At 37.2% G+C, this 17,004-nt stretch overlaps 1 protein-coding gene across 5 annotated transcripts in view; it reads right to left on the reverse strand.

Moving 5' to 3' along the window:
- ATP2C1 (ATPase secretory pathway Ca2+ transporting 1) overlaps positions 1 to 17,004 on the reverse strand; it is a 153,115-nt gene that overhangs the window by 69,666 nt on the left and 66,445 nt on the right. For all 5 annotated transcript variants that reach the window (XM_025291811.3, XM_006056244.4, XM_044947169.2 and 2 more), the window contains 4 exons: positions 7,440 to 7,550; positions 6,067 to 6,183; positions 2,324 to 2,413; positions 73 to 108 (listed from right to left, as the gene is read on the reverse strand). In XM_025291811.3, the coding sequence (XP_025147596.1) occupies positions 73 to 108; positions 2,324 to 2,413; positions 6,067 to 6,183; positions 7,440 to 7,550 (354 nt within the window). The remainder of the gene's footprint in view (positions 1 to 72; positions 109 to 2,323; positions 2,414 to 6,066; positions 6,184 to 7,439; positions 7,551 to 17,004) is intronic.

Below are 17,004 nucleotides of genomic sequence, written 5' to 3' on the forward strand. Positions count from 1 at the left end.
AAACCAACTTGATGTTTTGAAGCAATTAACTAAAATACCATTTTATGATGTTATCAAAATAGACGTACTCACCTGAACGAAGGCGACCGTAACAACGATAAGTATTGCCTAAACAAAACAAAGAAACAAGTTTTTTAAATCAGACACTGCAACTTCTGAAATAATTATTAAATCATATTTTATTTTTCTGACTCTGCAGCCCCAATATACCAGACACTAAGCACAGGACAGCCAGGGAAGGACTCACAATTCTGCCTTGAGGCCTAGGGGTGGAAAAACCCACAGCTGACAGGAGTCTGCCTCCCCAGGAGTGTTTCTTAAACGCTTTGATCCCAGGATCCCTTTACAAACTGAGGACCAGCTCTTGTTTATGTGACTAATAGCTACTGATATTTACCATATTAAATACTTCTTTAATTACTGGGTTTTAACTTACTAAAAAACGTAAGCCCATTACATGTTAACACGCACAATATTTTTTATGAAAAACTCTCTTGCAATCCCACAGATTGTAGCCAACCAGGCTCCTCTGTCCATGGAACTTCCCAGCAAGAATACTGGAGTGGGTTATCATTTCCTTCTCCAGAGGATCTTCCCAACTCAAGGATGAAACTCATGTCTCCTGAATAGGCAGGCAGATTCCTTACCAGAGCTACTAGGGAAGCCCTATGAAAAATATATCCCTTCCCAAAATTGTGAGAAAAGTGGCAGTGTTTTCAATTTTTCTATCGTTGGTGTCCGCTTTAATACTGGGTTGGCCATAAAATTCATTTGGGTTCTTCCATTCTCCTATCTGCTTCTGCATTTAATTTACTGACATGTTAATTTGGCTAAAGTATATGAAAAAAATTCAACCTCATACAGATACTGTTGGAAAGGGAGGAGTTTATTTTAAAAGCCTTTTCAAATAATTGCGGTTTTTATTCTTAGCTACTACACCAAAATTAGACAACTGCTAGTAACTTTAAAAGTAATTTGCAATGTAGAATCTAAAACTAGATCAGTGAACTTTTCATAGTCTGTTACATTAGAATCAGTCTCCTTACTATTGTGAATGAATATTTTGTATCATCATGCACAGGTCATTTAGAAAAGGTTGATTCACTGGGTTATTCAAATCTTCCAAGTGTTGACACATTTTATAATTGTTAAAAAAAAATCACATTCACTGAAATCCCTACTGATCTCATTAGAATAAGGTCTTAAAATAGGGGAGCTATCCTGCATAAAAATTTTGCAAAGTTCTAGTTACTACTGAAAGCTTGAATTTTACTATTGGTAACAAATTCTGTCCGTTGTTTCTCTTGTAGTGAAAGGTTATTTCACTCACTTTCAAAAAAAAGTATGCCAATTATTCAAGTCTTAATAACCACAGTTTGTGTATCAGTCATTCTTTGGAGTAAAAGGCTACTTCACTTCAGCACACAACCTTTCCTTGGGACAATCCCCATACCTCAATGAGTACTTCATATTTCATCACAAAGAACAATAAAAAGGTATATACTTAAGGATCAAAATTCAGTAAAATTAATTTTTACTGTTTTATCGAAAACATTACTAAGAGAAACAGTGAAAGAAAACAGTAAGTATTAAACAGTTTACTAGATAGGAGCCACTATCTTGATTCAGACCGAAGCTCTAATGGTTTTACCCACATCACTTTTGCTCCATTAATGCAAATATCTATAGCAAAAAGACAAATAATGTTTTAGCTTTGTGAAAGTAGTTTTGGCCTCACATGCTCCCTAAAAGAATCTCATAGACTCCCAGGAGTCCACAAGCCAAAGCTGGAGACTTTGAAGCTCTGTGTTCATTTCTCCTGTGCAGTTAAGCAAAACACACTTGCTTTAATCAATGCTTAGACTTACTATAGAATTTTATACTACAATGAAACAATGAAACAGAGGGGCAAGAAAAAAAAAAGATGAAAACTAGAATAACCTAGCTGGAGAGAACAAAATCTTACACAGTAAATATACAGTGCATTGTTAAATATTTTTAATTTCAAAAATGTCAGGCTTTAGTTCACAACTAGTCAAACATACTCTCAATTGGAAAGTAAAAGAAAGTAAATATTTAATTGGAAAATTATTATCAAATGTTTCCCATCTACGAAATTATCAGGTTGTTAAATAATTTCCAAGGGTGCCAATCACAAACCCTTGAACATTACTTGAGATCACGGCAACTAAAACCAGAATCTAAAAAAAAAAGCAAACCTGAAGAAAACAATAAGGCATCCCTCAATTCATTTTCTAAAATAAAAGCCAATCCTAATTTATACAATTAAGTACCAATTTAAAAATACATATATTTTTCTTACCACAGTGATACTGACAGCATCATCAAACTGATGCATTAAAACACTGATGACTGCAGAAGCCAGAAGCAGCATAATAAGGGGATTTTTAAACTGAAAGTGAAAACAAATAGCAATTCAACAGTTTTGCATGAATGATAGTTGTATACCATCCAACAAAAGCCTTAAAAAAAGAAAACAAATATCAGGGCATTATTATGTAAAACTAAGAATTGACCAATTCTTAAGAGTACACATGTATTTTTAGTACTTATTAATTTAACCAATAAGCTGTTCTGAATGTCTACTGGGTCTAGAATAAATGGAAAATGACTTTTAAGATAAAGATTTATATTAAGCACTGGTTAGAATACCTAAATTATGAACTTCAAACACTCTCATCATTCCTGTATTCTAAGTAAATGGACATAAATTACAATTCTGTGGTTGACCCACCCACCATAGGAACAACCATATCCCACCCACCAGTGCAACTAAGAGCATACAGTAAGAGCCTCGCCACAGAAGCTGTATATTTTCCCAACACTGGTTTCCCTGACATCTAGCTAGCAGAGACAACAGTATCTAAAGAAATAAAAACCACAGTACCAACTCAATCAAGAAGCTCTTAAAACAAACAAGCATCAGAACAACCCCAAATCCTTCCAGTTGGACATCCCAGTTAAACATCAGAGCTCTGTTGCTGGATTGCCTTCCTCTGATGAAACGCTGCCAACAGCTGTCAAAGCTGCAAGGTCACTTTGCAAAGAATCCATCACAGCGGATAGCCTCAGCCTCTGGATATCATTAACTCTGAAATTAGACACCACCACCTCCTACTTCCTTTATGGTTCCATTCCCTGGCACAGCGTTTACAACTCTGCTTCACATGAGAATCTTGTGAAGGACTTCCAGCAAATGCCCACATTCACACCACAGCAATCAAATCAGAATCTCTGGGCACAGGACCCAGGCTTTAGCATTTTTAAAGCATTCCCCCAAGTCACTCTAATGCACAGAGGACTGAAAATAACTGCTCTAACAAAATAAAACTACATCTGCAATGTGGTTCAGGGTTTACAAACCACACACAAACTGAGTCAGAATACCTGTGTTTGAATCCAATTCCTTAATTTTTTAAGCCCCAGAGGTGCTTCATCTACTAAAATACTACCTTGTACTAAAAACTGTGTAAGGATTAACCAAGAATGTATATTAAAGCACTGTGTATACTATAAAACCCTCCAACGTTAGCTGTTATTATCACACTCTGAAAGCAAGGTCCACGATCATTTTATTTGCCCCTAAAAAAGCTGTGCCGTGGTGCTAAGGACACTACCTGATAGATGGCAGGCTCTAGACAAACGTCTGTAGAACAACAAAGATGCTGTTCAATATAGAGGAATGAAGAGTTGCTCAGTGCTTTATGATTGACAACTGATATTTAATGCTAATTATAGCATTAATAATTAATGCTAATTATTACTTAACTATATTACAGGCACTATTTCATTTCATTCTCACAGCAATACCATGATGCAAGTACTCTGGCTTTGAAACAGGATCAAGAAAGTAAAACATTAAATCATATTACCCAGTGATAAGTCAAATCACTGTAATTTGTAAATCCAGAATAAACTTCCTGAAGTTCTGGATGATGCGGAAATACAGTAAAGGTGAGCATACAAAAATACATAAAAAAATATTTCATTAAAAACAAGATGGACACAAAGTTCGTCCCTAAAAATTCAGTTTTTCTACTTTAGACAAATTCATTTAACAACAGGGTAAATTTTGGTTCATTAACAAGCAAGGCCCCATAGAAAAGTTAAACATAGATCTTTGTAAAAAAAGAATCTAAAGATTAGAAGGCATTACAAAGTTTCTTCACTAAAAAGAATCTGTTTGACAAAACTAACTCTACTAGCTAAAAATTGGCCACAGGAAGTTTGTAGCTTTTCACTAACATGCTTATTACCAAGGTAAGAAAAACCCTACAGCAAATCTTTCTGAAAAGATTAAGATATTAATAAAATATAATAGGTTGGTGCAAAAGTAACTGCAGTTTTGCACTGCTTAACTTTGCCATTTGATATTGGAATACATTCTTAAATGTGGTTATGTTATACATCATTTTAATGCACATTTCTCACTCTGTTTTTTTGCTAATGACTTATTACTTGCTATTTATGTTTATTTTAGACTAGGGAAATGATGTTAGACAAAAAGCAAATTCGAGCAATTTCTTGAGTTCAAAATGTAAAGCAGCGGAGATAGCTCACAACATCAATGATGCATTTGACCCAAGAACTGCTAATGAATGTACAGTGCAGTGGTGGATCAAGAAGTTTTGCAAAGGAGACAAGAGCCTTGAAGGTGAGGAGTGCAGTGACTGGTCATCAGAAGTTGACAACGACCAACTGAGAGGATCATTGAAGGTGATCCTACACAAGAAATTGCCAAAGAACTCAACATTGACCATTCTATGGTCATTCAGCATTTGAAGCAAATTGAAAAGGTGAAAAAACTCCGTAAGTGGGTGCCTCATGAGCTGACGGCAAATCAAAAAATCATCATTTTTAAGTGTCGTCTTCTCTTTTTTATGCAATGAAAACAAACCATTTCTTGATCCGACTGTGGTGTGTAACAAAAAGTGGATTTTATATGACAACTGGCAACAATCAGCTCAGTGATGGACCAAGAAGAAACCACCAGGGAAGCCACAAGAAACTCCAAAGCACTTCCCAAAGCCAAACTCGGACCAAAAAAAGGTCATGGTCACTGTTTGTTGGTCTGCTAAAGGTATCATTCACGACAGCTTTCTGAACCCTGGCAAAACCATTACATCTGAGAAGTATGCTCAGCAAATCCATGAGACACACCAAAAACTACTACGCCTAAAGCCAGCATCTGTCAAAAGAAAGGGCCCAATTTTTCTGCACAACACCACCCGACCTCACAGTGCACAACCAACACTTCAAAAGTTGAACAAATTAGGCTACAAAATTTTGCCTCATCCACCATATTCCTGACCACTCATCAACTGACGACCACTTCTTCAAGCATCTCAACAAGTTTTTGAAGGACAAATGCTTCCACAACCAGCAGGAAGGAGAAAATGCTTTCCAAGAGTTTGTCAAATACCAAAGAAAAGACTTTTATGTTACAAGAATAAACAAACTTATTTCTCATTGAAAAAATGTGTTGATTGCAATAGTTCCTATTTTGATTAATAAAGATGTGTTTGAGCCTAGTTATAATGATTTGGTATTCACAGTCTGAAATCGCAATTACTTTTTCACCAACCTAATAATTAAAAATAGCTATTTTCTATTGATAGCTACTATCTCCTAAGATTATTATCTCCATTTTCTAGTTAACACTCAGAGGATAATAAGGGACACACAAGCTATTAATAGTAATAAAGAAAGGTGGAATTTGTAACCAGGCAGTCTGAATTGCCTTTTGCTAATTTTCTAAACTAGTCATATTACTTTAAAAAATACTAACATTTCTATAATAAAAAATATATATAAGACACTTCCAAAGGAAACTACTATTATCACCTCCATGTGATATAAGCCCTTAAAGATTTACACACTAAAAATTATAGAAATTCCAACCGAAGAGTAAACTAACAAATGAAACAAATTAAGTAAAAAAAAAAATTTTAATATTATTTTCTTTCTCCATAACTTCACAAAAGTCAAAAAATACATTAACAAAAATACATGTAAAGTACACAGCATGAGAAAATAAAAATATACCTGAGAAATATACTTCTTCCATAGTGGCTCATCTTCACTGATATCAAACTCATTCCAGCCATGGAAGGCTCTCCTATGACTTACTTCACATTTGTTTAGACCATTCTGAAGATCAGCCTATGAGATTTTATATATAAAAGTTACTGAAAATATTAGCAGAAAACAAAGGAGAAAACACAGAAAAAGTACATAGGTATGGTCATATTTATAGGAACTTCTGTGACAGTCAAAATTAATCTATGGGGACAAAGCGTATCAGTGACTGCCTGGGGCCAAGAGCAATGGAAGGATTAGCTACAAAAAACACATGGAATCTATTTAGAGTGATGAAAATTTTCTACATCTTCATTGTGATGATGGCTATATTTGCCAAAATGCAAACTGTATATTTAATGAGTACACTGTAGTCTATATAAATTATACCTCAATAAAAAATGTTAATATAAGCAACTAGATTAATAAAAAATTATGATTTTTATGTGGAAAGAGGAGTAACACAAACCAGTGACAATGTACAGAAAGCAAATTTTAAGTACATTTTAACTAGTTTTCTTGGTTCCCACTGTTGTCTTACTGTCTTCTAAAATTAGTTTCTCCAAAAGATTATGCATCTTTCCTGTTCTCTGAGCCTATCAAAACTGAGGTTGGTATTACCTTTTGTTCTTAGACTGTACATTTATTCCAAGAAGAAAATCTGTGGTTCCTAAATTACTGAAAATAATGAAGTTAAGTCCTCAAACACCACCTACATTCTTCAGTCACTTACCTCTCCTGACTTGTTATTTGAAACTATCAAATAGAATGAAATTACTTGCATCTCTGAAGTAGTTTCTCTGACCAAAAGCTTTATAATAGAGGTCAATAACAGAGTCTTGCGATACCTAAATATATTTAAAGTAAGTGGCTTTAAAACAGAGTATAAATACAACCCACCCCAAAAAAACCTTTAAAAAAGGGGGGGTTATGCAATGTTTTTAATGCATTATTAAATTATGTGAATTCTGAAGAGAAAATTTTAAATATTCTTTTCCTCATGTTTAATTAGACTGTGAAAAACTACGAAGAGACTGAATTACACAAGCAAAATTTATTTGCAGTTCTGAACTTATATTTAGCTTTTATAGTAGGAAACATAAGAAAAGGATAAAACTCCTAACTCCACTTATGTTATAATTAAATTGATCACTTTCCTAATCCAACTAATCCTCACACAGCACTAACAGTTTCTGGGAACACTAATGATCCAGAGCTGCACCATCGTATCAGGCAACCACTAGCCACACACACCTGCGGAACAGAGAATTCTACTGGATAGCACTTAGCTAAGTGGCTCATTCTACTATACACTCCCTACCTCCCCACCAAGAACTTACTTGGAGAATGCTTGCAACTTCACTGACTGGTAATTCACTTGCTTTTTTTGATGTCAATACCGGAATCATTGTCTCATTTTCAGCATTAGGAATTTTTTGAAAACGTGCAACCTAGGAAACAAAACCAAAGGAAAATATTTGCATATACTAAACAATTCTAATGCTGTCCAGAATAAACGAAAATTCAAATGTTCCCAGAAACTTTTATCACAGTTAAAAAACAAATATTTTCAGACTAATAAAGAGTATCCAGTCCTATTAAGATAATTTTATACTAACATGCTATTCTAAAAAGCACGTTTCAGAAAATAAGCTACCACTGAAAGCTAGAATACAAAATAATTTTCATACTGCAAAAAAAGATGCTATTTCTACACCAAATTAATCAGTAAAAAGTAAAACAGATGTCCTGTCTAGCAGATTCCAATCATTACACAGAGTCATAATCCTCTAAACTCATTATGTTTAACATGAGGTACAAGGAACAGCTAAGCTTGTTCCATTCTAACACTACTGTTGATCAGCTCATTTCTTTCTTTTTTTTTTTTTTTAACAATCTAACTTTTTTTTTGGGGGGGTGATTTTTTTTTTTAATTTTATTTTTAAACTTTACATAATTGTATTAGTTTTGCCAAATATCAAAATGAATCCGCCACAGGTATACATGTGTTCCCCATCCTGAACCCTCCTCCGTCCTCCCTCCCCATACCATCCCTCTGGGTCGTCCCAGTGCACCAGCCCCAAGCATCCAGTATCGTGCATCAAACCTGGACTGGCAACTCGTTTCATACATGATATTTTACATGTTTCAATGCCTTTCTCCCAAATCTTCCCACCCTCTCCCTCTCCCACAGAGTCCATAAGACTGTTCTATACATCAGTGTCTCTTTTGCTGTCTCGTACACAGGATTATTGTTATCATCTTTCTAAATTCCATATATATGCGTTACTATACTGTATTGGTGTTTTTCTTTCTGGCTTACTTCACTCTGTATAATAGGCTCCAGTTTCATCCACCTCATTAGAACTGATTCAAATGTATTCTTTTTAATGGCTGAGTAATACTCCATTGTGTATATGTACCACTGCTTTCTTATCCATTCATCTGCTGATGGACATCTAGGTTGCTTCCATGTCCTGGCTATTATAAACAGTGCTACGATGAACATTGGGATACACGTGTCTCTTTCCCTTCTGGTTTCCTCAGTGTGTATGCCCAGCAGTGGGATTGCTGGATCATAAGGCAGTTCTATTTCCAGTTTTTTAAGGAATCTCCACACTGTTCTCCATAGTGGCTGTACTAGTTTGCATTCCCACCAACAGTGCAAGAGGGTTCCCTTTTCTCCACACCCTCTCCAGCATTTATTACTTGTAGACTTTTGGATCGCAGCCATTCTGACTGGTGTGAAATGGTACCTCATAGTGGTTTTGATTTGCATTTCTCTGATAATGAGTGATGTTGAGGATCTTTTCATGTGTTTGTCAGCCATCTGTATGTCTTCTTTGGAGAAATGTCTATTTAGTTCTTTGGCCCATTTTTTGATTGGGTCATTTCTTAACTATCTGGGCACCAGGCTACTCTGCCAAAGCACCAACACAGAACATGAGACTTATAGATCCATTCCCAAACTAGAGGAAATGGAAAGCAGAGACCAGACAAGCAGAGGACACATAGGCAGAGTGAAGGGACAAGCAGAATGAACCTTAGAGATGACGGTAACCATGACACCTACTCGACATAGCTTCATAAACAAATATCTACACAAAGTGTTTTAACACAGTTCTAGAAATAAATCCCCAATCCACACTTCTTTGTAGACAAAGTTTTGACGAAGTATGTGAAAGAGAGACAAAAGCTACACACTGAAACTTTAGAGAAGAAAACAATTCAGTCACCTGCCCCACATCCACTGATTTAAACAATACTGAAAATGAAGGGATCATCTTAACGCCAAGACACAAATCTTTAAGCTATCAGGTGAAATGTTTTCAATCTTGAATAATCAACAAACAGGATAAAATATTCCCCTAAAGACAATTTTAAGACAACATATAAGGTCAAAGAATAATAATTTAAGTTAAAGGGTCACTATAGAGGCCTCTGTTCATTAAAAAAAAAAAAAAAAAAAGCTGTACTTACTCCAAAAAATAGTAAATAGCAATAGCAATGTATAAATAACCAAGTTTTGGAACAATCATATGCATGTTTTCTAATCCCACCTATTACAAAGGCAATAAATATTTAAGTATTTTAAAGGAAAGACCATAACAATTTTTCCTTTAATGATAAGATATTAGTGACCAAAAATTCTTAAGAAATTGAAAACAGAGTACCTTTCTCAACATGATTATTTTATCTTGTGAAATAATTAAGAAGGATCAAATAGGTTTCCATTGCCTGCAGTGACAATGAGATTAAGAAAATCTTTTATTTCTAAGGTTCATATATATCAGTTTCTTCATATGCGAGGATAAATAGTGCCTAAAGTTGTTTGAGGATTACATCCATTTATGGAGCATTCACCCAACTAGTAATAAGCACTGAAATAGCTGTTTTTCCCAAAACTAATATTTATATGTACATTCTCAATAATATAATGAGCTCAGTAAAGAAGCAGATCATTAAAGTTAATAAAGCTAGATTTGCAACAGTTCTTCTATTAAATATATTACTACTCATAAAAACACTTTTTAAAAAGTTGTCCTTTGGTATTTGATACATAATAGGGTCTATGTTGGAATACACTACATAAAATCCCTCAGGAGCATTACATGGGCTCAAAAGAGGTCAAAAGAAGGAAGTGAGACTATTTCATTTAATAAAGGATAAGATAACCCTCTAAATATAAGAAAGGAAGAGGGCAACCCAAAACCAAAGGGTGACTTTACAGAAGACCAACATCAGACTTAGAATGAAGGGTGCCCGATACTAGGGATGGTGGCAGAGCTGGATGGCCATCCACGGTAAGAACCGGTTTCCACAACACAGAGGGGACACAGCACAGAAAATTCTTGCTGAAAGGCAATGATGTATTTATGCTCCCTAGACTTCATGTCAACTTAAAACTATGAGATCATTAAGTTTTAATCCTATTATCTTTTTAAGCAAATGTTACTGACATTGACCAACTTTGATGGATTGTTAGTTATACAGATCATAGAAATATTTTATCAAAGCAAGATCCTCTATGACCCACCTGCTACGGTAATGGAAATAAAAATGAAAGTAAACAAGTCAGACCTGATTAAACTTAAAAGCTTTTGCACAGCAAAGGAAACTATAAGCAAGGTGAAAAGACAACCTTCACAATGGGAAAAAACAATAGCAAATGAAATAATGGATAAATGATTAATTTCCAAAATATACAAGCAGCTCATACAACTCAATACCAGAAAAACAAACAGTCCAATCAAAAAGTGGGAAAAAGAACTAAACAGACATTGTTCCAAAGAAGACATACAGATGGCTAACAAACATGAAAATATACTCAACATCACTCATTATTAGAGAAATGCAAATTAAAATTACAATGAGATATCACCTCACCCCAGCCAGAATGGCCATCATCAAAAAGTCTACAAACAATAAATGCTGGAGAGGGTGTAGAGAAAAGGGAACGCTCTTGCACTGTTGGTGGAAATGTAAACTGATACAGCCACTATGGAAGACTGTATGGAGATTCCTTAAAAACCTAGGAATAAAATAAAACCACCATATGACCCAGTAATCCCACTCCTAGGCATATACCCTGAGAAAATCAAAATTGAAAAAGACACATGTATCCCACTGTTCATTGCAGCACTATTTACAATGGCTAGAACACGAAAGCAACCTAGATGTCCATCAACAGATGCATGGATAAAGAAGGTGTGGTACATATACGCAATGGAATATTACTCAGCCATAAAAGGAACGCCTTTGAGTCAGTTCTGATGAGGTGGATGAACCTAGAACCTATTATACAGAGTGAAGTGAGTCAGAAAGAGAAAGATAAGTATCATATCCTAACGCATATATATGGAATCTAGAAAAATGGTACTGAGGAATTTATTTGTGGGGAAGCAATGGAGAGACAGATATGGAAAATAGACTTGTGGACATGGGGAGATGGGAGGAGAGGGCAAGATGTATGGAAAGAGTAACATGGAAACTTCCATTACCATGTGTAAAATAGACAGCGGATGGGAATTTGCAGTATGGCTCAGGAAACTCAAACAGAGGCTCTGTGTCAACCTAGAGGGGTGGATGGGGAGCGAGATTCAAAAGGCAGGGGATATATGTATACCTATGGCTGATTCATGTGGAGGTTTGACAGAAAACAACAAAATTCTGTAAATCAATTATCCTTCAATTAAAAAAAAGAATATTTTAATTTGTTCATTACTCTTTCAACTAACACCTGCATTTATTGAGAATCTGACTCTGTGCTCGGCCCTTAGAATTTAACAAAGAGCAAAGTGACGGGAAGGACAGTTGAAGGGAAGACAGACATTAACAAGAATAGCACAAAGGAAGAGAAACTGAAATAGTCGCTAAGGCTGAGCCAAAGCCTAAACGACACCCAGCTGTGGATGTGTCTGATGGTGAAAGTAAACTCTGATGCTGTAAAAAAACAATATTGCATAGGAACATTGGAATGTTAGGTCCATGAGTCAAGGTAAATCGGAAGTGGTCAAACAGGAGATAGCAAGAGTGAAGATCAACATTTTATGATCACTGAACTAAACTGAATGGGAAAGGGTGAATTTAATTCAGATAACCATTATATCTTCTACTGTTGGCAAGAATCCCTTAGAAGAAATGGAGTAGCCCTCATAGTCAACAAGAGTCCAAAATGCAGTACCTGAGTGCAATCTCAAAAATTACAGAATGACCTTGGTTCATTTCCAAGGCAAAACATTCACCATCATAGTAATCCAAGTCTATGCCCCAACCACTAACACCAAAGAAGCTGAAGCTGAATGGTTCTGTGAAGACCTACAAGTCCTTCCAGAACTAACATCAAAAAAAGATGTCCTTCTCACCACAGGGGACTGGAATGCAAAAGCAGGAACTCAAGAGATACCTGGAGTAGCAAGCAAGTTTGGCCGTGGGGTACAAAATGAACAGGCAAAGGTTACAGTTTTGCCAAGAAAGCACACTGTCATAGCAAACATCTTCCAACGACATGAGGCAACTCATGGACATCACCAGATGGTTAACACTGAAATCAGACTGATTATATTCTTTCGAGACAAAGATGGAGAAGCTCTAAACAGTCAGCAAAAACAAGGCTGGGAGCTGACTGTGGCTCAGATCATGACTTATTGCAAAATTCAGATTTGGAATTGAAGGAAATAGGGAAAACCACTAGGCCATTCAGGTATGACCTAAACCAAATCCCCTACGATTATACAGTGGAAATGACAAATAAATTCAAAGGATTATATCTGATAGAATGCCTGAATAACTATGGACAGAGGTTCATAACATTGTACAGGAAGTGGTGACCAAAACCATTCCCAAGAAAAAGAAATGCAAAAAGGCAAAAGTTGTCTGATGAGGCCTTACAAATAGCTGAGAAAAGAAGACAAGCAAAAGGCAAAGGAGAAAGGGAAAGATACACCCATCTGAATGCAGAGTTCCAAAGAATAGCAAAGAGAGGTAAGAAAGCCTTAAGTGAACAATGCAAAGGAATAGAGAAAAACAATAGAATGGGAAAGACTAAAGATCTCATCAAGAAAACTGGAGATACCAAGGGAACATTTCATGCAAAAATGGACACAAGAAAGGACAGAAACACAAGTACCTAACAGAAGCAGAAGAGATTAAGAAGAGGTATGAATACAAAGAACTGTACAAAAAGGTCTTAATGACCTGGAAAACCACAATGCTGTGATCACTCACCTAGAACCAGACATCCTGGAGTGTGAAGTGAAGTGGGCCTTAGGAAGCATTACTACAAACAAAGCTAGTGGAAGTGATGAAATTCCAGCTGAGCTGTTTCAAATCCTAAAAGATGATGCTATGAAAGTGCTACACTCAATATGCCAGCAAATTTGGAAAACTCAGCAGTGGCCACAACCCTGGAAAAGGTCAGTTTTCATTCCAATCCCAAAGAAGGGTAATGCCAAAGAATCTTCAGACTACTGTACAATTGTACTCATTTCACATGCTAGCAAGGTAATGATCAAAATCCTTCACCCTAGGCTTCAACAGTATGTGAAACGTGAACTTCCAAATGTTCAAGCTGGATTTAGAAAAGGCAGAGGAACAAGAGATCAAATTGCCAACAAGCGCTGAAGCACAGAAAAAGCAAAAGAATTCCTGAAAAACACCTACTTCTGCTTCACTGACTATGCTAAAGCCTTTTACACTGTGGATCACAACAAACTGTGGAAAATTCTTCAAGAGATGGGAATACCAGACCACCTTATTTGCCCCCTGAGAAACCTGTATGCAAGGTCAAGAAGCAATAATTAGAATTAGACATCGAACAAAAGACTGGTTCAAAATTGGGAAAGGAGTATGTCAAGGCTGTATATTGTCACCCTGCTTATTTAACTTCTATGTAGTGTACATCATGAGAAATGCCAGGCTGGATAAATCACAAGCTGAAATCCAAATTGCTGGGATAAGTATCAATAACCTCAGATACGCAGATGACACCACCCTTTTGGCAGAAAGTGAAGAGGAAGTACAGAACCTCTTGATGAAGATGAAAGAAGAGAGCGAAAAAGCAGGCTTAAAACTCAACATTTAAAAAACTAAGATAATGGCAACTGGTCCTATCACTTCATGGCAAATAGACGAGGAAAAAATGCAAACAGTGACAGACTTTATATTCTTCGTCTCCAAAATCAATGTAGATGGTGATTGTAGCCATAAAATTAAAAGATGCTTGCTCCTTGGAAGAAAAGCTATGACAAACCTAAACAGCGTATTAAAAAGCATAGACATCACTTTGCCTACACAGGTCCATATACTTAAAGCTATGATTTTTCCAGCAGTCATGTACGGATGTGAGAGTTGGACCATAAGGACGGCTAAGGGCCGAAGAATTAATGCTTTCAAACTGTGATGCTGGACGAGACTCTTGAGAGTCCCTTGGACAGCAAGGAGATCAAACAGTCAATCTTAAAGGAAATCAACTCTGAATATTCACTAGAAGGACTGATGCTGAAGCTGAAGCTCCAATACTTTGGCCACCTGATGGGAAGAGCTTACTCACTGGAAAATACCCTAAGGCCGGGCAAGACTGAAGGCAGCAGACACAACTGAGTGACCAAAAAACAACAAGAAAGAAGGCTTCCCTGGTGACTCACATGGTAATGAGTCTCCCTGCAGTGCAGTGAGTTCAATCCCTGGGTCAGGAAGATGCCTGGAGAAGGGAATAGCTACTCACTCCAGTATTCTTGCCTGGAGAATCCACAGATGGAGTAGCCTGGTGGGCTATAGTCCATGGGGTCACAAAGAGTGAGACACGACTGAGTGATTAACACACACACATGAAGGAGAAGTTCCACAGCTAAGGGCACTTGGAATCAGAGACATAAGGAACTCCAACCAAGGCAGGTAAGGTCTGATGAGGAAGTGATGCTTATAGGACCTGAGCGGCAAGAAGCTGCCTGAGGCAGGGGATGGTAAGAACAGAGGGGCAAGTGAGGAAGGGGGAACACTGCAACAGTGAGTCACTAAAGAAGGCCAGCATTCATCCACTCACTCAATTCAGATCCTTGACACATCATCAATGCTCATTATTCTTGCTACTAGGGACACAAAAGTGACTGAAGAGGTAAGAACTCTGGCCTCGTGGACCCACATACCAATAGGGATCAAAAGACCATGAATGATATGTTACACAATAAATGTTCTAGTGAACAAGAAAAGAAAGATAAGCAGGAGAGTTGTTTCACTTTACATGAGGGGAGGTGGAACACAGCAGGGCAAGAACCTTCCAGTAAGGTGATGCCATTTTTCAGGCAACTTCATAATTCCATCTTTCCCAAACTTTTTATCTTTTGAGAAAACGGAACTGAAATTTTTTCCATTAAGAGAATTTTGTAAAGACTGAAATAAATAGAAACCTGAAGGTGCAACATCTGGTGAATACCATGGATGAATCAGAACGTCTCAGCCAAGCAGTAACACTTTTCCCTCGTCATCAAAGAAACATGTTGTTTTGTGCTATCCTGATAGAAGATTATGCATTTTGTGTTCACTAATTTCAGACATGTTTCACTCAGTGCTGTCTTCAGTTGGTCTAATTGGGAACAGTACTTGTTGGAATGAATTGTTTGGTTTTCCAGAAGGAGTTCTTAATAGAGGACTCCCTTCCAATCCCATCACATACCACATCACCTTCTTTGGATGAAGACCGGCCTCTGGTGTGGTTGGTTGTGGTTCATTTCATTTGCCCCATGGTCTCTTCTGTTCTACATTATTGTACAATATTCACTTTTCCTCAGCCATCACAATTCATTGTAAAAATGAAACATTTTCATTACAGTAGAGAACTGCATGAGGAAATAGTCAGGAAGGCTTTTTCCACTTTTATGGAAACCAAACCTGAAAGCAATTAACAAATTAACAAGCTGGACTTCCGGTTCAAGATGGCAGAGTAGAAAGGCATGAGCTCATCCCCTCCTTGCAAAAGCACCAGAAGTGCGACCAGCTACTGAACAACTATCAACAGGAGGACACTGGAACCCACCAAAAAAAGATACTCCACATCCAAAGACAAAGAAGAAGCCGTAGCAAGATGGTGGGAGGAGTACAATCACAACAAAATCAAATATATCATACTTGCTGGATGGGTGACCCAAAGACTAGAGAACAATAATACCAAAGAAGTTCTCATACTGTTGTAAAGGTTCTGAACCCCATGACAGGCTTCTAAGCCTGCCGATCTGACAAAGGAACTGGCAATTCCCAGGGAATCTGGCCTTGAGTGTCAGCAGGATTTGATTACAGGACTTCCCGGGGACTGGGGAAAAAGAGACCCCAGTCTTGGAGGCACAAAATCTTGCATGCACCAAGATCCAGAGGAGAGGAGCAGTGACCCCACAGGAGACTGAACCAAAACTACCTGCTAGTGTTGGATGGCCTCCTGTGGAGACATGGGTCAAGAGGGGCTCACCACAGAGACGGGGCACCAGAAGGTCCTGCTTGGTGTAAAACCTCTTGGGAGTTCACCATTAAGCCTACCATAGAGACAACTCTACACATGGGCATCACCAGATGGTTAATACTGAAATCAGATTGATTATATTTTTTGCAGCCGAAGATGGAGAATCTCTATACAGTCAGCAAAAACAAGACAGGGAGCTGACTGTGGCTCAGATCATGAACTCCTTATCGCTAAATTCAGACATAAATTGAAGAAAGTAGGGAAAACCCCTAGACCATTCAGGTATGACCTAAATCAAATCCCCTACGATTATACAGTGGAAGCGACATATAGATTCAAGGGATCAGATCTGACAAGAGTGCCTGAAGAACTATGGATGGAGGTTCATGATATTCTACAGGAAGCAGTGATTAAGACCATCCCCATGAATAAGAAATGCAAAAAGGCAAAATGCT

Source organism: Bubalus bubalis, chromosome 1 (genome assembly GCF_019923935.1).
Source record: "Bubalus bubalis isolate 160015118507 breed Murrah chromosome 1, NDDB_SH_1, whole genome shotgun sequence".
Classification (NCBI taxonomy): Eukaryota; Metazoa; Chordata; class Mammalia; order Artiodactyla; family Bovidae; genus Bubalus; species Bubalus bubalis.